Source organism: Xenopus tropicalis, chromosome 3 (genome assembly GCF_000004195.4).
Source record: "Xenopus tropicalis strain Nigerian chromosome 3, UCB_Xtro_10.0, whole genome shotgun sequence".
NCBI classification, from domain to species: Eukaryota; Metazoa; Chordata; class Amphibia; order Anura; family Pipidae; genus Xenopus; species Xenopus tropicalis.
Genome location: NC_030679.2, coordinates 106,878,832 through 106,899,484, shown reverse-complemented (window position 1 = coordinate 106,899,484; position 20,653 = coordinate 106,878,832). Strand labels below are relative to the sequence as shown.

General features: G+C 38.1%; 1 protein-coding gene across 1 annotated transcript in view; it reads left to right on the top strand.

Moving 5' to 3' along the window:
• Nucleotides 1–20,653, top strand: part of iqgap1 (IQ motif containing GTPase activating protein 1) — a 76,639-nt gene that overhangs the window by 19,733 nt on the left and 36,253 nt on the right. The window contains exons 3-11 of the mRNA XM_002932266.5: nt 6,267–6,423; nt 6,663–6,740; nt 8,828–8,904; nt 10,054–10,121; nt 12,198–12,311; nt 14,177–14,355; nt 14,576–14,666; nt 16,595–16,758; nt 19,483–19,567. Coding sequence (XP_002932312.3) covers nt 6,267–6,423; nt 6,663–6,740; nt 8,828–8,904; nt 10,054–10,121; nt 12,198–12,311; nt 14,177–14,355; nt 14,576–14,666; nt 16,595–16,758; nt 19,483–19,567 — 1,013 coding nt within the window. The remainder of the gene's footprint in view (nt 1–6,266; nt 6,424–6,662; nt 6,741–8,827; nt 8,905–10,053; nt 10,122–12,197; nt 12,312–14,176; nt 14,356–14,575; nt 14,667–16,594; nt 16,759–19,482; nt 19,568–20,653) is intronic.

Here is a 20,653-nt window from a genome sequence, read left to right as displayed (position 1 = left end):
ATAATGCCCAGATTTGGTAAGGCATCTTTTATAATATACAAAAACTTTACTTTTGTTTGGGACCAAGACGTGTGATTATGTTTCTTTTATGCACATATCTGTTGCTGCAGCATATCACAACATGACTATAAAGTTAGTTCACTTTTAGTACATTTTCTGAAGCTTGCAATAAAAAAATTCTATTGCTTTATAGTCTATTTACAAACGGAACTTAACCATTTGATGATGCAACTGGCCTTGCTCCCACTGGTTTTATTGTACAGTACAGCAGGCCAAACTAGACATACAAGTAAGCAAAACCAGTAAAACCATCTTCAATTTTCCATGAATGTGTGAAGACACACGGAGCTACTAGTAGCAGCTGCTTGTCATGGCTACTAAAATAGACAATGCTGATCATTTACTGATAATTGTCTCTACGTGTGTATTAGCAGAGGCATTTCTTAGTGTTGGCAGGGTATTTTCTAGTGTTTAGTAGCTGTGACAAGTAGCACTAAACATTACTGCACTACTCAACCACACTTTAGTGTTGATAGACTTAAAATCCTAGAATAATGTCACATGTTATCAAGATTAAGGTGTGCTGGGAGCTGTAGTTCAGTAACATCAGGGTTGAATTCCTAAAGCAATATACACAATATAATTTTTTGCCAGCTCCAATGAAAAACCCACTTAATCTGTTTACTCTGTGTGTCTGCAACTGGAGTTGGAAGCAATAAACACTAAACATGTGTGTCCAGTGCTTGATTACAGTGTAATATAATGAAACCAAAATGACATAAAAAATCCTTGCTATAAAACCTGAGTTTGATAAATATATAGTGTAAAGTTGCTCAGAATTATATTTTTTTTCCATTCAAAGGAAAAAAAAATAAGACACAAGGTATGGTATATTGACAGTTATAATCTTCTCTGGGATGGTTAAAACTTGATTGAGTAATGTAGGTCAGGATAGGGTTGATCTTTTGATAGCTCTTTCTCTTTTCCTGTAGTGATCCCTTGGGAAAGGAGTTATGACCCCAGTTTCCTACCACTGACCTTCTTCACTTTCCTCATCTCCAAGTACTTCCGCTTACATGTTCAGTTGTTGTCTCAAAAGCATTTCAGGAAGCTTCCCCCCCCTTCATGACTGTTATTCCCAGCAATCTATGATCGGGGGTGTTTTATTTTGTATCTTCTTTGGGAAACTGAGAAATGCTCAACAAATGTGGCCCTATGCAATATATTGCTTTCTAAAAAAAATTGGCAGTGAGTTGAGAGAATAGTTTGATCAATGAATATCTAAATTATGTATACTTTCTGAGGGTAATTACAAATATATTAGGGTTTTGGTTTTAATGAGCACTCTAGGGTGTAGAGTTGTTAACATAGTATTATATGGAGAATATAATTAAAGAGAATATATACACCCATTTTGACATGAGCATATTCAGTTTTTGTAAAAAAAGCTTGATATTATCTGAACTTCCACACCAATTTCAAAAAGTGTCCTCAAAAGATATTTTTTGTGCGTGCAACTAAAACAAAATAAGAGGAAACATTTCTCAGCGGGCATATTTATTTAACCCTTGGACTGCTGCTGTAGCAGCCTTCAGATTGATCTGCTGAGCCACAAACCACAGTTAACATTATAAAACTGATCATATACAGTAGTTAAACACTTGAAAATAGAAAATTAAGTCAATATTAAAAGTACTCCAAAGAGCATGCTGAATTTTAATGTCCTTCAAGCAAATAGAAGAGGTTTGCAGAGGTTGTGTCATAAGAGAAGGAAGGTACATTTCAGGTAAGGTTGGTTTAGAGCAGATCTCAGCGATGCTGTTTTTGCAGCTGGCAGATTGAGGAGTCTGGTTCATTTACAGTTGAATTTGAGGTTGGGTAAATCAGTTGCTTAAAACTGGTTTGTCTTGTTACGACTTCATGTGAAACCCTCTCAGGTTGTTCTCCCTTCCCCATTCATTTACAATTCAGTCCAATTCAATCCCTTGATTCCTGGCTTTTAGGAGCAAGGAATGCACATGCATTTCTGTTACAATGCAGCATAGCTTTCCACTGTAAGCTCAGACCGTAGCCCGTTATTTTAATAATCATGATAGGAATGTGTTTGCAAACAATTTTCCAATATACCTTAAAGGAGAAGGAAATGCTAAGTCACTTGGGGGTGCCAAAATGTTAGGCACCCCCCAGTGACTTAAATCGCTTACCTTTTACCCTGCGCTGTTGCCCCTGTTAGGAGAAAACCGCACCAGCCCGGGGCACCTGCAGTGACTGTCTCCTGTTCCTTCTTCTGTCTTGGCGCACTTGCGCATGCGCAGTAGAGTGAAAAGCTGAACTTAAAAAAAAAATCGGCTTTTTCATCTACTGCGCATCCCCGGCCCAGGGATTAAGGTGGAAGAGGAAACGCTTGCTCGCAGGTACCCCAGGCTGGTGCGGTTCTCTCCTAACAGGGGCACCAGCCCAGGGTAAAAGCTAAGCGATTAAAGTCACTGGGGGTGCCTAACATTTTGGCACCCCCAAGTGATTTTAGCCTTTCCTTCTCCATTAACATTTTCAATGATTTTAAAGTTATTTGTAAAGGCAACTGCTATTGAAGGCAGCACCCATCTGGGCTTTTTATTTTCTTTTTTTATGCAAAACCTTTTTTTTGTATTATTATTTGGCTGGAGTTCTTCTTTAAGCAGAAGTCAGAGAGACTGCAATTTCCCTGTATTTGTATGACATTCATAGTATGTGGGTTGGTTAAGATATGCTTGACCTGTAAGACTGATTGGCAGGTGCATGATAAGTTGTAAATGCCACATGAAAATATACAGTGATCTGTTTACTGTATTCTAACATGCAGCTCTTGTGTAACCAAGCATAAAGTAGTTCTGTATTTGCAGCCTAATTGTATGTATTTTTGGCAGCAAAATATTTATGAAACCTAAATGTCTGCTAAATAGTTGTTTGTCAGGGACAGTGCTATATTTTGCTGTGTCTTGAGTTATTCATCAAAGCGCTGAAGGCATATTGTGCTTGAATGACCAGTACAGGCTCTATTTTTTTTTTTGTATAGCAGGTGCTATTCTGCAGTAAGCGGGATATAGGTATGGGATTAGGAAACCAAATATTGTGCTAGGGGCCCATGAAACTCTAGCTATGACCTTAATCAAGAAAAGGTAAAAGAGTTTTATGGTATCTGCACCAGGACTGTATTTAGGTCTGGTGACACCCTAGGCACTCGGCCTAAACCCGCCCCTAGGTTGCCTATATATAAATATGGCTTTGATCTGTACAATCTTTCTCTGTACACTTTGTATTACACTCATGTACACTTTGTATAACACTCTATTTATGGCAGATACATTTTGTAACTAGTGGGCAGTACTTGAGAATCCTTGCTTCAGCCATCATTAGAGTTTTTAAGGAAAAGTTAGTAAATGTATTGCTTTGCAGGTGGTTATTGAAACTGTCTAGCTATGCTATGCTTTTCTAGCAACTAGGCAATGGTTTGAATGTGACAAGAGAAAGTGAATAAAAAAGGCCAAGAAGAGCAATAGTTTATTAGCTGCTGGGGTCAGTGACCCTCATTTGAAAGCTGGAATGAGGCACAAGAGGACTGCAAATAATTAAACTATAGAAAATAAAGAATGAATAATGGGTACGAAATTGCTAGGACATCTATAACATATTGAAAGTTAACTTAAAGGCCACTTAAAAAATGAAGTATGTGTGCACGGGACTTTAGTTGTTTATTAGTTTGGCATTAAAGCTAAAGTCCCTTTTATCTTCAGAACCCAGTCAGTATGTTGACTGTATCGGTGAGTATGGGCAGTGCCACTGGTTAAAGTGAGCCTGGGTTGGACAAAAAGAAAAAAGTGTAATTTCCAGGCATCTCATTCTGGACATGAATAATTTATTATTATTATTATATTAAATACATTTAAAAATACTGCTGATTTTTACACCACATTTTTGAAAAATGTGAATTTGCCTAAGAGCCTGTAATATAATATAATTCGCCAGTGGAAAGGCATATAAATTGTGTAAGGTTGCCTGCAGGAGGAACATTTGCGCAACTTCAGGAAACAAAGCGACACCTATACCTTTCCATCAGCGATTCATTCTGTTGCTGGTGGAAAGGCAAGATTCATCGCCCGCAGTAGCAGAGACTAGCAGTAATCTCTCCATGGGCCATCAGCCTAAAGGCACAGTATGTTTTATTTGCCATCATAGTTCCCTTCTGCCTTCTGCTGATTTTAATTCAAACAGAACTCACATATCATTCATGATGCTCTACAAACGTATAACCTCATAAGCATGGAGAATGGCTCAATCTTAAAGTTTAGTTCCCCTCAGCATTACATGGGAGTTTCCTTTCCTGACAGCTTTTCACAATCTCTTCTGGAGAGCTGTTATACCCATGCTAGCTTTATACAGCTTTTCCAACCTCAATGGTTTGGCAGAGCTTCTATTATTTCTCAAATGGCATTCACCTCTCTTAGACCCCCTCAGACCAAGAATCTGCTTCTAGCATGAGCTCAATCTGCAGAACTGGCTTGGTTTCTAAAGCAACAACTGGAAAAATTGTGTGAGTGTGTGTGTTCTTCATTTCCACACTCCCCCGTCCAGGATTGCTGGACAGGAAACATCCTTGTGCAAGATGGCTTGTGAAGAAACTATTTTACTTTTTGCTTTTTTTTTTTTTTTTTTTTTTTAAACAAAACAAAAACAATGTGTATCAAGCAGTAATCCCTCTAGTTTGTTAACCAACCAGCCCACGCAATACATTGTGTACACAGTAAAATTTGCATGCCCACAAACTAAAAAGGTTGTTATATGATTGTACAGTTTACAGTATATCTCCAAACAAGTATAATAATATTTTGCCTTTACTTTGGTTATGTGTGGCCTGTGCTGGTCCCACTTAGGGGGAGATTTATTAAGACACGAACGCTCGGAGTGTTCATTCGCCAATATGATATTATCGTAACTAATACGATTTTTTTCGTAAGCATTTTAGTGATATTTGCGATCTTCAGAAATTATCGTATCCAATCTGAATTTTTCCCATTCAGGATTCGAACTCGTGTTTTAATGAATCGGCCCCTTAGTCAGATATTGTGGTGCTGAATGATTGAATCGCCAAAGGCCTACAAGAATGGTCAATGCCTACCTGTGTATTGGATGTGTTGATCAGCAAACTGGAATATGAATGCAGACAGCCTGGTCAAGTGTGAATATGACCGGATACAGATATCATGAACCTGTCTAGCCAATGGTGGATCTTTTTAATAGCTGAGAAATGTTACGAAATTAGGCCTGCTGCTCCCAGAGCAATGTTTCCAACAACATGTTTTATGTGTTCTTGCAGGGAGTTGCTACATTTTACACATGTGCAGTTTTGTGAGGCAAATGTCTGGTACTGGTTTTTTAAAGCTGAAGGCAGTTCTGTTTGTTTTGTTTGCGTTGGTCTATGTTACACTGTTTAGTGAACAGTGGGGGTACTACTTGCCTGTTAGAGATAGAAGTGGTGAGAGCTTTCCCACTAAGTGGTCAGTGTGTCAGACTGTTTGTCTGACTCTGGCCTGCCAGAGTAAGCTCTCATTCGCTACACACAGGCATGCTGTTGGTAAAGCACTGCAGAAATATCAACATTCAATATTTAAAAGTATGGCCAACATTCACTGTTGTTTTTTTTTAATTATAAACAATGAGTAAAAAATACTCAGGGCCCAGGGAGATATATTGCTGTGGTGCATATTTTATTATTTGACTTCATGGACTGGCTAAAAGTACCGTTTATTTCCAGAAAGTGTAATATTAGGAACACTGGTGTATCAAAAAGGTACAAATTCTGTACAAGTGTATTGTAGTTCCTATAAGCCATCAAAAGTGTAATTATTAACGGTACCGCTGGCTGGGCATTTGTGTGTCTAAGAATTACAATTTAAAAAATTACCCTCAGCAAGGTATAAAATGACAAACTTCTAAATATGTTATATTTGAATTGTGAAATTAATCTATATATGTGGGTCTGATATTGTAAATTGCTCATTTGGTGAGCAAATCTGTCCCCTTTCAATTTGCAGAAAAATTCACAAATTGGCAAAAAATTGTAAAACATATTGTAAATATGTAAATGGACATTTTTTCGCTGCTACTACGTAACTGCTTGCAATTTAAAAAAAAAATGTTTTGCAGCCATTGGAGTCTATGGGCATTTGCTCAGTGCTAATCACTGCTATTGTGGAAAGTCCTTCAACTTAATGTTCTGTCCCTTGCAGATGGATGGAGGCATGCTTGGGGGAAGAATTACCACCCACCACTGAGCTAGAGGAAGGTCTGAGGAATGGAGTCTATCTTGCTAAACTTGGAAACTTTTTCAGCCCAAAAGTCGTGTCACTGAAGAAGATATATGATCGTGAACAGACCCGATACAATGTAATTAGTCATCAGAATAGATTCTTTTTTTTGTATCCATTAGATGTAAAGACATGCAAGTAGTATTACATGTAACAAACTGTTTTCTTTAACAATTTACCTCAAGAAAAAGGTGTGTCTGCACCTGTAGTATACCTTGTGGGTAAATCTACATTGCCCATTTTTAAGCAGATGTTTTCCACTTGGACACAGTTATGTTCTACTTTATTAATTCTGTATTTGACTTTTGTATATTGCAGGCAACTGGCCTTCATTTCAGACACACAGACAACGTTATCCAGTGGCTAAATGCAATGTCAGAGATAGGGCTCCCAAAGGTAACAGGCGTGTCAAAGAATTGCTAATAACATGTAGAGGCAGATTTACTTAAAGAAGGAAAGGTTGAAATCACTGGGGGAACTTAAAGTTAGGTGCCCCACAGTGATTGCATTTGCTCACCTGTTCCCCTGGGACAGTGCTGTAGGTATCAGAAAACTGCCCCAGCCCGGGGATCTTCTCAGTGAGCACCATGTAGTGATCCTCTTTCTGTTTCTTCTTTCTTCACATGGGTGCGCTTACACAGTAATGCAATAAAACAAACTTTAACAAGAAAGCCAGCCTTTTCACTGTGTTGGCCCTGGGGTAGCAAAGAAAGATGAAGAGGATAGCTCTATGGTACTTGCCGAGAAGAACCCCAGGCTGGGGCAACTTTTGGCCCCACGTGTGATTTCATGTTTCCTTTTACTTTAAATATGAATTGTCATACACAGATAAAGTCTTACTTGTACTAAAGAAATTACACTTGTGCAAAACCTAAATTTGCATCAAAAGTCTGTTAATTGATGAGAAATAAGCTGCATTAATAACACTGCACATTTTAATTTACTTTTCACTTCAGCAAGAGACATACAAAATGCAATTTTCTATACCTTTTAGTATAAAAATTCTGCTGTTGAATTTATTAATAATAGTTTTATATTTCTGTGTACAGGTATGGTCTAGAAACCTATTATCGAGAAAGCTCTGAATTACGGGAAGGGCATCTTGCATAGACTACATTTTAAGCAAATAATTTAGATTTTTAAAATTCCCTCTTTTCTGTAATAATACAACAGTATCTTGTTCTTAATCCTCACTAAAATATAATTAATCCTTATTGAGGCAAAACAATCCTATTTAATGTTTAAAGTGGACCTGTCACCCAGACATAAAAAGCTGTATAATAAAAATCCTTTTCAAATTAAACAAGAAACCCAAAGTCATTTTTATATTAACACAAACCCATTATAAAGGCATTTAAAAATTCCAGCTGTCAGTCATATATTGCCTCCCCCGCCTCTATGCCTGAGGCATAGAGGCGGGGCAGACAAATACTTTAACTTTCAATTCAGCTCTCACTTTGCCCTCTCTCCTAACCATCTAATTGTGTAGCCAGTGCATGGACATGGGCATTAGGTCCCCCATTCTAGCACATACACAAGATTTTGGGGTGATACAAAGCTTGCCTTAATAACAGTGCCCACAACATGGCCCCTGCCTATTTACTGTGATTGTGTAATTCCCAGACTGAAGGAAACAAGATTTATATTATTTATATAGTGTAAAGGTGGCCATACACGCACCGATATTATCGTACGAAACCTCGTTTCGTACGATAATCGGTGCGTGTATGGCATGTCGGCGAGTCGACCGATATCGCAGGAAGCTGCCGATATCGGACGACTCGCCGATCGGACAAGTTTGAAAATTTTGATCGGGCGCCATAGAAGGCGCCTGACCAAAATTCTCCCTTCAGAGCTGAATCGGCAGAAGGAGGTAGAAATCCTATTGTTTCTACCTCCTTACCTGCCGATTCAGCCCTGAATGGTGTGTGGCGGATCTTACGATGTTTCGTGCGACCGATGGTCGTACGAAACATCGTCGGATCGCCACGTGTATGGCCACCTTAAGTGAAGTTTATTTTGCTTAACAAACACAATAGAAAAGGCCCCTTTTTCAGGAAAACCCCAGGTCTCAAGCATTCTGGATAATTGGTCCCATACCTGTAAAATCTTTACCTGTTTGCACCCACTGTGGTTTCCATTGTTGTGGCTTTGGCCACTCCTGATAAAACTCTAATACCCATATAAGAAAGGGCCAGTACCCTATGTAGGGTAACACCATGATGTAGGGGACCCAGAAAGCAGCAGTGATTAATATATCTCTTGGGTTATATCTACCTGGGTGACCCACCTATTTCCAGGGCAACCACTGGGGATGGCTGGTGTAAGCCCTGTCGGGTTTGGAAACGTTACACCTCTGTGACATTTTACATAGTGCTTTACAGAGATTGTACATCACAAACTTTGCCTATACAACTACAAATCAGTTTTCTTTCTTGCCTTAAAAACAACTAAATGTAACATTGTCATGTGTAATTCTGTAGATTTTCTATCCAGAGACGACAGACATATATGACAGGAAGAATATGCCTCGGTGTATATATTGCATTCATGCCTTGAGGTAAGTGCATTGTCTAAAGAATCCTTTCTGCTTTCTTTTTTTAAATTCCCTGCATTCTTCTTTAGTAGTAAAATCCTTACAAGTGTTTTCTCTAGGCAGGATGGCTGTGTTGCTTTGTAGAATTAATTTTTATACGTATCATGCTGCTGGGAGTATTTTTTTTTTGAGTAATTCACTGGTTTTTGTGAACTTGCCAGGTGTCCACTTCTCCTCTTTATTTAGCTTATCCTTTGTTTGTACTAAAATACAGTATTACAATATCCATATCCCAGAAACACAAACAAATCACAGCCTTATAGACCACAGCTGTCCATTATGGCTCCCTTGTGTGTCCAGACGCAATACTGGACAAAGCAACATTATCGCACAAGTGCTGTTTATTCATACTACATCATGGGTCATCATGGAGATGTTTGTATATTTTCTTCCAGTAACACATTTTTTTCAAAGCATGGCATATTGTGTTTAACTGCTTTGTGAAATAAGAAAAGAGTGACAGACACCTTGAATTCATTACAGCACAAATAAATAAATACATGTTTTGCACACTATATTGCTTTTATGCATTATAATCAAAGTTAGCCACTTAAAGATTAAGTAAACCTTTTAAAGAGGTGAAGCTCTGATCCCTTATCCTTTCTTAGCCCTCCTTCTCTCTCCAACTACGATGACCTCAAAGATGTGCCTACTGTATATGCGTGATTGATTTTGATTGGAACAAAGGCAGTGAGCATGCCCAGTGAGCACCTCTTTGAGGTCTTCATAGTTGGAGAGAGAAGGAGAATGTAGCCAAATATTTACCATATTTTATCATAATCTGTACCTCTGACCTGTAGTTAAAGGAGAGTTATATTAATATTAGAACTAGTTTTGAGTCTTAATTATCCCTTTATATAAAAGAATATACAGGGTTTCTATAGTTTTATAATAATGTATAATTAGACTTTCTACATATATTGTATAATGATTATTGCATCCTACATTTCTTTATGCACTTATCGTTTATTTTTGATTGCTTGAAAACAAACTCGCTTTCTTGACGTAAAATTGTTATAACCAATATAATTACCTCTGTAAAGAACTGCAAATTGTAGGGATGTTGATGATTTATTATGAATAATAATTGCTTGCTATTGCCTTTTTTTCTAGTCTGTACCTGTTTAAACTTGGCCTTGCACCACAGATTCAGGACTTGTATGGGAAGGTAGAATTTACAGGTCAGAATGAATGATTTTTTTCTGTTTAACTGTACACACAAAAATCACGTGGATAGCCTTTGTTTTGTTTCTGTTTACAGTCGTTGTTTTCAAAAGCCGTTTGTATGTGTACAGTTCAGAGTATTTTGCATGCAGGTTAGAATTGTAATATGAACAGAAGACCTTCCTCACACACCCTTGGCTCTCCAGAACAATTTAACGCTCAGTGCACACTGCTGGAGGGATCGGCACCCTCCCAAAATTCCAAATAGCACAAAAAGCACTGGCACTCGGAGCTGCAAACGGGACTAGCCCTTTAAAAAATCTTTATTGCAGAGATGCATCTCTGCAATAAAGATTTTTTAAAGGGCTAGTCCCGTTTGCAGCTCAAAGTGCCAGTGCTTTTTGTGCTATTTAGAATTGTAATATGCTCATGTTTCTCGACAATTAAAGGAGACATATCCTATAAAAATTATGAATGTACCAGTGAATTATACTCCCCTAGATATAGAAGGAATGTGCTTAAAAATGTTGTGTTTCTGACTGATTTATTGAGAACTTCCACAAAAACCCCACTAGCCCCGCCCATGTGTTCCACTTCCTGCTGGCTCAATTCTCTGGATGAGCTGGGGAGCCGGCGGCCCTCCATACACTGCACTGTAGGATAGGAACCAATCAGCAGCTAGGCTGACCTGATAGGAAACTGAAGCCGGTCTTTGCTTGTGTGAGTGCAGGGCTGTGATTGGCTTTCCCCCTCCTACTGTGCTTCTGGCAGGGACCGTTAGGACACGCCCACTCTCCATTTCAAACTCGGACAGAGTAGCGATAGGATCTATAGGGAGCTCCAATAAAGGGGCCATTGTTACAGATAGGGTTAATGTTTAGCCCAAAGGGAAACCAGCACCGGATATTATTCATAATTGCCTACAAAATTAGGGTTTTCCCATTTATCCAATATGTCTCCTTTAAGGTCTTGTTTTTCTGTCTGTAATATTTTCTGTTACAGTATCAATCATACTGCTGACATTGCCAAAAAATGTCTTTTAACATTTTGGCTTAATGTTAAGATTCCTTTTCTTTTATCATTGCAAGTCAGTTTGTGCCAAGACTTTAAAACATTTGTGATTGCATTGGCCAAAACTACAAACTAGATTGGTAATTAATTTCATACTGATTTGAAATGTTGAGACTGGAGCTTAATTTTTTGCTTTTCTGTCAGATTCTCTGTAGATAAAGGGATAAAATCACCCATTCTCTCCCAGCCTATTAGTCTTAGGGGCTCATTTACTAACCATCGATTTTTTTTTAATTTTTTTTTCAATTTTAAACTTGATTCAGATTTTTTTTAGAAAAAGAAAATTATGGAGTTTTAGTAAATCTGCCCCTTAGTATTTTGATAGAGAGAACAGGAGTTTATAATATATAGAGAGATCATTGTCACTCACTAGATTAATGACACCCTGGGTATATTTTTGCTGTCAACAAAGCACCCAAAGCCAGCCCTGCTGATGCCCACTTACTGCAAAGTGAGCACCCTGTTTGCAACAGTACTTTCTTATTCTTGGCCCAAAAATGTTCAGTGGAACATTTTCTGAATGAGAACCACAAGTTCAGATGCCTCCAGGTGGCTTACATTGTAGTAAGTAGAATTCAGGAATGTCTACTTTGGCGTATCTCTGCCAGCTGAAATATATCTGTGAAAAAATATTTTTTTTCAAGAATATAAAGAGTTGTTGTGTCTGGGAATATATTTAATATAGGCATATTTTACACCTTAGATAGTTTTTATACATCTGCTCTATCATCACTGTTACCACTTATTCTGCCACCACAGCAGCATTCTCATTGCAGCACCATCACTTGGGCTTCCCCATTGAACCCTACTGGGGGGCAGGCACTGGTGCGCACACACCATCTGCCCACCGATAGTTATGCCACTGCAGAATGAGGTACATCAACACTACATCCCAGACAATCATATGCAAACTTTGTATTTACGTTTTTTATGGAACTGAACATTTAACTGCTTTTGTTTCAATTGTCTTATCTTGAATTGTTATTTCCTTCTTTCTGAATTTTATTTTAATTCTATCATAGCCGAAGAAATTAACTTTATGAAGAGTGAGCTGGAAAAGTATGGAATTCAGATGCCAGCATTTGGAAAAATTGGAGGAATTTTGGCAAGTGAATTATCTGTTGATGAAGCAGCATGTGAGTTATATTTTTTGCCATTTTCTTTCTTAATGTTGGGAGGTAGTAGACTGGTTAGACTGGAAACCCATTCATAACCTGAGCGAGATTCCTGCGGTGAAAATATATTCTAATACTGGCTACACACAAATGTCCACTTTGAACAACTGTTTGTTAGTACACATTTCAACTAATCTAAAATAGTCTACTTAAACTGCTAAATATAGCTAACTGTTTAAATAATTTGATTGATAATAGAGCAATAAGTGATTGGTTTGCAGATTTTTTGGTAGAAGAATTACCTAATATTTTGTAAAAGGTTGAGATGTAATGCAGGCAGCAGCTTTTTGTTCATGAATTGATGGGTGCCAGTAACGTTAATTAGAACCGTTTGTGATTGCATAGATTTGCTTGAAAGAGTCTGATCACTGTGCATTGAGTAGAACTTATGTTAAGTAATTATAAGGGATCATTTATTTAAGCAGCATTTTGTTTACACTCCACTTGCTTTCATCTAAAATAGAATCAATTTCCTAGAAGAGACTACTCTTGCAGTATACACAAATGGCTCTCTGGAACATTAGGCAAGTGGAAAAATCTAAGATAAAAGCGATTTGCAGCCTAGGAAAGGGCAATCTAGCAAATAGAAAGTTTATACTTGAGCAATCGTGTTGTTCATTTAAGGCATGTTGTAGTTATTATGTGCTTTCCAAATTGCAGATAATGTACGACTGAATTATTTTGGCTCTTCCTTCTTATAGATTTAGTTTTGTGTTTTAGTTTAAGTTGTTATGGGATTAAGCCCTCATGTATGCAGTGTCTATTTCAAGACAGCACTACTCAATCTTAATTTAAAAAAAAAAAAAAAAAAAAAAAAAAAAGCCTTTTTTGTGGTAGCTGCTCAGCAGCCGAGCTGCTGTCATAGCTAAGTATAGGCTTTTTTTAATAGGAGGGGTCCTGCCTTGAAAAGTACAGTGTATGCAGGGGATGAAACAAAAAAATGCCAGACCTGTAACGTTCTTGTGAGATCAAGAAAAATTAAGTGCGGTTTTGTTTAGAATTTATTTTGTTTAGCCCTCGAGTGCAATTACGTATTATCCTGATTATGTAAGGGTATTATCTATGCTCTGGTAAACTGTCTACCTCGCAAGGACCAAACATGGAGTAGCTTCAAGTATGTTGATCACAAGTCCTGTTCATTGAACTTATATTGATCAAGGTGGTATACTGCCCCTTTAAGAAAGTGATGTGGAAATAAATGTTGCAGACGGAGAGAATAAAGAAACTCCAACTGCATTTCAGATGTCAGTATTTCAATTCCTGTACAGGAGTCTGTCATGCAGTAAATTGTTGCTCCATAAATAAATAGAAACAGATAAAACAGGGAAACCCATTATCCAGAAATCTCTGAATTAGTAAAGGCCATTTCCTATTAAAGCAAATAATTCAAATATTTTAAAAATGTCTTTCTGTTTTCTCTGTAAAAATACAACAGTACCTTGCACATGATAGTGACTAAACAGCATAAATCCATATTGGTTACAAAACAATTGGGTTTATTTAATATTCCAATGACTTTTAGCAGAACTAAGGTATGTGATACAAATTACACAAAGATTCCTTATCCAGAAAACTTCAAGTACTAAGCATTCCAGATAGTAGATCCTATACCTGCACTTGGAAGTGCGTTTTAGTGATACTATTCAAAAAGGGATGCACATTATTTCACTAAAACATGCCCATGAATTACCTTTTTCTTTAATGTGAAAAAAAATCTAGGATTTTCAACGTATTACTTCGGCTCAACCATTATGGTGTGTTTTATGCCAATATCAGCTGAAGTGGGAAAATATTCCTCCTCATATAAACAGCAAATTGTTTTGCAGTACATGCCGCTGTAATTGCCATCAATGAAGCCATCGATCGGGGTGTTCCGGAAGAAACTTTCACTGCTCTACAGAATCCTAATGCAATGCTTGTAAATCTAAACAAGCCTTCGGCTACGGTGTATCAGAACACACTTTACCAGGCAAAGCAGCATAAAACAGAGAATGCTAGAAAGCGGGTAAGGAACAAATTTCACTCCTAAAAAACAACCTTCATATAGAGGCGATTTTCTCATTTATGGCATTGGTAACTAAATCCATCTCTTACTTTAATGTTGGAATATGCTGAGCCATTAATGGCCGCCTTCCTGTACATTTTATATTGAAAATGAATATGCATAAAAAAAAGTGTGCTATTTATCAGGGATTTATGCTAATTTTATGTATTTGTTGATGTAGCTAATAACAGATAATGCAGGAGGAGAACGTGATGTGTATGAGGAGCTACTGACACAGGCAGAGGTTCAAGGCAACGTCAACAAAGTTAATTGTAAGTTTAGCATTTTATTTGGTTTCTTCACTTCAGAGAAGATTGCCGAAAGTCAGTTTGCCACGTTTTTTTTATGTATATACTTCTTTAAAGTGTAATATACTATCACTGAAAGAATTAAAGGAGAAGGAAAGGTAAAATCACTGGGGGTGCCAAAATGTTAGGCACCACCCAGCGATCCTCTTCCGTCTGTCTTCGTTCTTCCAAATCCCGGGGCCGGCGCATGTGCAGTACTGTAAAAATAATGACTTTCTTGTTAAAGTTTGGCATGAAGACATAAGAAGGAAGAGGTTTGGTGTCTCGCAGCTACCTTGGGCTGGTGAGGTTTTCTCCTAACAGGAACACCAGCCCTATAAGTTAACTATTACAATCACTGTACCTTTCCTTCTCCTTTAAGGGAATGCATTAATCTGGGTGTCATATTAATAGTGTATCCCATGCATCCCTACAACTTCAGTGTCTTTTATTTACTGCTCTTGCACAGATAATAAATTACTAACAAAACAGTAGGACGTGGGAATATCTTTTGATCTATTTTATTTACTGGTTTGCTCACTGTAACTTGGTTGAATTTATGCCGTGTTTGTTAGCAGCAGAGGCAAACATTTTCCTTTTTCTACCTTGTACCTTCTGATTAATATAAGACCTTGAGCATGCAGCAATTTTCTACATCTTTCCTTTAACAGTCCCCAACAGAAAGATATCTTAGGGCTCATGTATGTCCGCAACTCCACTTTCACCATGTGTTTTTCCCCACAATGCAGTAATTTTTTTCCAGATTTCCAGTGTTATTGTGGTCGCATAGGGGCAATACTCTTGCTCATTACAAATCGGACACAATTGTGTGGGAGTCCTTTTGGCATAATTTCTGGTGTTTGTGTGCGAGGGATGTCTGCACCTTATTCTTTAGGTGCAAGGATGCTGCGTCTATTGATGCTGGGTGTGAAGGGAACCCTGGAGCTACCGCCTGGTTGGGAGGTGGGGGTAGCTTCAGCGTTCCACTGCTTCAATAGGTGCCACAGTGAATGATTTGGAACAGAAGGCAGGAAGGCCTTACCGGTGCAGAGCGCAACAATAAAGAAGTGCAAAGGAGTGCATTTTGATGCAAGCATTTTTAATGAAAGTGATTTTACGTGCAACTTACTGTGGGGAAATTGGGGGACAGCAACTTCACTTGCGGACGTTCATAAGCCCTTTTGTCTCTACTCTAGGATTAGGCCATATGCAGTTCTAAGGCATTTTAAAATCTTTGTTCAATAGGCCCTATCAACTAGCTGCTGAAATTCCAAATTGAAGAGCTGCTGAACACAAAGTGGAGTAATATAAAAAAAAACACAAAAACCAAAAACAATAATTGTCTCAGAATATGACTGTCTTCATCTACATCATACTAATTTGAAGGTTAAATACCCCTTAAATGCCTTTTGCATTATTATCTTCAAAGTCTCTACATTGGAAATAAATGAGGCAGGTTTAGTATCTGTAGTGTAGGATGATGTTTCTGACCAATTGTAAGATATATTTCCTTGGCTCTGTGGAGGTGCTTTCATTAAAAGGCAATTAACATCCAGGCTGTTTTTATTACTGTTATGACCTAGAGCTTCTGTGCCAGTGACCATGGCCAGCTCTTATGCCACTTAGTTAAGAGGTTCCTGAACTGCTTGACTTCCTTTCTTAATTCCTATGGCATGCAAATAATCCATTATATCTGTGCAGTGCCCTCCCTTGGGACAAGACATTAAAGTTACTATTGCACTATGAATATTTGCTATTATTATGCACCACAATTTTCAGGTGTACTTAAGTCAAAAACTTCCATGGGCTTCCCTTTACATGTCTGAAGACACTGGCTTCATAAGGTAACAAAAGGGAGACTAACAATACTTGTAAGTACGATATAAAAATGTCTTGTCCCTTCTTATGTTTAGTGCAAACTGGCATAGAATATGTTGACCAGGCATTAGAAACGGGAGACCCGCAAATTCTCTTTGAGGCTTTGAGTTCACCTTCCCTTGCTTTGCGGATGTTACAACAAGAAAATGCTGAGTGGTACCTGAAGACCCTGCAGGCTGAGAAGCAACAAAAGCAAGAGGTGAGTTGATGAAGTGCAAATTCAGAATTTCAACACTAATGGAAATAAAGGGCTATTTTGAATTGGGTGCTATAGAACTTTGAGCTTCTTCTCTCCACTTTAAAAAGCAATCATCCATTCAGTTTTTGGCTGGGGTAAAAAAATCCCTTTTTTAAAATAATAAAATAAATAAATAAAATTACCCTTTTATATTGCTTTAATGCATAGAGCAGTGTAAGGGTATAGCTTATTTGTGCATTGCTTTACATATCAGTAGAGGGAGTATTCATTGTGACCACTGAAAGAGGGCACGCACTAAACGCTATGTCGGAAATTAAAACTCCCCTTTGCTTATCAACATTGTATTTGTCTAGGGTCTAATTAATAATATTTGTATTCCACTGATATGGGCTTTTACAAAATATGCACACTAGTCACCTTGATAAGTATTGTTACACACCAACTGAATTTACTGGGAGTTGGCAATATTTTAGGCACTACCCATGTTCACCTCCTTGGGCAGCTGCAAGGAACAAGAGACAAAGTGGCAGCGTGGTGCCCAATAGAATCGAACCAAGGCAGTTTTTTTTACCTAAAAATTGCCATTCACCAGTGATGAACTCTTTCCTTCTCCTTTAAGGGACAACTAAAACCTCAACAGAAGTTAATGTTATTTTGACTTGATTAACAAAATGATGAATGTCCTGCATTGGCCTAGTCAATGCACTGCTCTCAGTCCCTGAGACTGGAGGGAATGAAACCCTATCTTACCCTTTTTAAACTGCAGAATCATTGACCCCTCTCAAGGCACATCAACCAAACTCTACCCCCTTACCTGTTCGGCAAATGCATTGCAATATGTTTTGCAGCTGCCATGAGATCATGCTTGCTGGTAGTGATTGCAAAGCAGGAGCATGTACAATGGAAGCCTGCCTGTATTTGGTTTCAGTTGCATGCTCCAAGTTGGCAGTTACCACCAGGGTGCCTGGGCTCTGTGTGTCTGACTTGGCCAAATTTGAAAGCTACATTTGCCCAACATGTTGGGAGAAAAGGCTAAAGAAGTTTCATTATCCTTTAAATACTGGAGAATTTGATTCTTAAAAAAATTTATAGTCCAGAAAATAAATACTTATGAAAAAAAATCTTTTAATTTGTCTTTAGATTTCTTAGATATTTGCTATCCTAAAATAATGTGACTTTTTAAATAATATATTTAGGACACTATAAAAAATAAGAATAGTGCAGTGTCTTTAGGGAACAAGGCTGTGCTATTTTATTAAGCTGGCTTTTAGTGAAATATGTTTTTTTCTGGCATCGCATACAGATCTGAATGAATGACATAACAACATAATGATCAATTAGGAGTACAGTTACGTGTTTAAAAACAGAGCAAGCATGATTGTAATTTCCTGTGTCGTGTTTGTAGACAGACTGCGCTGCATTGTTCAGCGTTTCTTCTAAAGCCATAAAGCCCATTTTTACCTAAGGCATTTTGTGCCAGGTGTATGCAGGCAGAATAAACATCTTTTAAATTGAGTCTCATGAGCACATGGTATGTTTTTCCAAACTCTTTTGATGCTTAAGTCCCTCAATGCAGACACTGACACGTCACATTTGTAAGACATGCAAAACATAATGAGCTCTTCTATTTACAGTGGATGTGTCGGTCTGCAGCCATTCAATCCTTGCACCCTCTGTGTCATACCGAGCGTGTCCATTATTCCCACAGCCTGCCGCTGGGTGTGGCGCTTCTCACATACACACAGACACACACACATATGTTGCTCTTGTATGTTCACAGTTATAAATAGACACACACAATATGGAAGACTGTGTTGAGAGCAGGAATTTGGGTGTGCGTTTTTATATGACTAAATGTGCCATTCTTGTTTAACACATTTTTCACAGCCAACCACAACATTGTTGAGTAACTTATCCAGCCTTGTGCAAAATAAAAATAAATAAATCATTTATGTTATGATTGCCCACAGTGGCTGCTCCTGCGCACTGTAAGTACTGAACACATATTAGCACAAGGTATTTTTGACATTTCAGCCCTCCACTAACAGGCTTTTTATCCATATATTTCATGTTGTCTGTGTTGGTTTGGTTTGCTTCCACAAATAGTGTTTTTTTATTTTTATTTATTTTTTTCACTTAAACTGGGATGTTGGTGTAACTGGCCTCCCTAAATCCCATCTCTCCCCGCTACATTTTGTCTTTAATGCTGCTGCCTCTTCAAAGCCCTTCATTCCTCTGCACTATATCTTGTGTCTTGTGTATTTATATGTTCCTGGATAACTCTTCCTTCCTCTCAGAGCAATTGCTTGGTTGCCTCCCCTACTGCTACTGCTGTTTTCCACCTTAAACCTGCCTTGCTGCCCCTTACATTTGAGTCTTTAAGCTGACCCCATTTAGATTGTAAGTTCTTTGTGGCAGGGACCTCTATCCTCTTGTCTCTTTGATTCTTAACTTATTGCAGCCGTATCTTGTATTTATTAACACACTTTGTATGTATCTATTACTGTAATAATCATGTTTTTGTATTTATTGTTGTACTGTACAGAGCTGCATACATAAGTAGTGTTATATAAATAAAGATATACTTACACTGGCAGTGTGTATATTTCTATCCATTAAAACATTCTCCCCATACCTATGCATCAGTAAGTATTTTGTGTCATAAACATGTTAAGCTTTCATTTTGGCTAGTAAACTAACATCTTTGACACATATCTTTGACAGAGTGGATTGAATGAACCCCTACAGAAAGAGGAGTTGCAGGCCGGGGTTGACGCAGGAAACAGTGCAGCACAAAAGTCTCAGAGAAGTAAGTAGCTATTTCTTTTGTAGTTTTTGGCCCAGCAAAAGGAAAGATGGTAGACTTAAATGGCAGGGACATGTAATTAACTGAAATTGGGTCTATCCAAATAATATAGTAAGTGAATGGCTAAGGCTAAGATTAGTCGCTTTCTGATGTTGCCTCACAAGGTAACTTTGGGTTATCCCCAGTGGGAAGGTATTTGGAGGAGATTGGTTGCGTGCGATTGCAGAGATTTGTTGCGGGTGACTAAACTTCTGGTATATCATTACCCTAAAAGTCCTGAATTATATGGAGGTATATGTGATTTACATGTGTGTTGCATAACCTCTTTGCTACTGAAGCCACCTACAACACAAATGCAAAACAGGTTTTTCAATGCATTGTGCAAAACAATATTGTGAAATTATAAAAAGAAACACATTTGCTAACAAACATGTTGTACACCTGTTTGTACCACATTTCAATGTTGGCAAATTCCACTTCTGGCAGTGTATGTTTTTGGAATAACCTCCGCAACATCAGGAACATAATTCATATACAGGTATGGGACCTGTTATCTAGAATGCTTGGGACCTGGGGTTTTTCCGGATAAGGGGGTCTTTCCATAAGCATCATCCTGCCATAAATTTACTAAACAAGGAGAAGGAAAGGCTAATAAAGAGTTAATCTCAAGCTACAGGCATACCTTCAATTCTCTCAATAGTGCCCTTAAGTCTCCCAATATTTTGCCTGTTCAGATGATTAGAAGCCTCATAGGAAAAAAAAAAAAACTCTGAGCTCTGTAAACAAAATTCCCATATTGCCACGCTTCCAGACCAAGACCCCCGTACATTTTATGTACACACATTCCTAAGGGAGAGGGAAGAGAGTTCTTAGCTTATGGAAGGGGGAGGGGGGAGCAGGAGGGAGGAGAGAGTTGCCCAAAATCTGGCACAGGAAAAAAGGAGGCACGAAATCCTGTTTCTTTTGATAGAGGACTCAGCGCAACGTTTCTGTTCTTATGGCTGTATTTACATAGACCTTTCTAAAAAAGCTTACTTAGTTTTTACCTTTCCCTCTCCTTTTAACATTAAATAAACCCAATAGAATTGT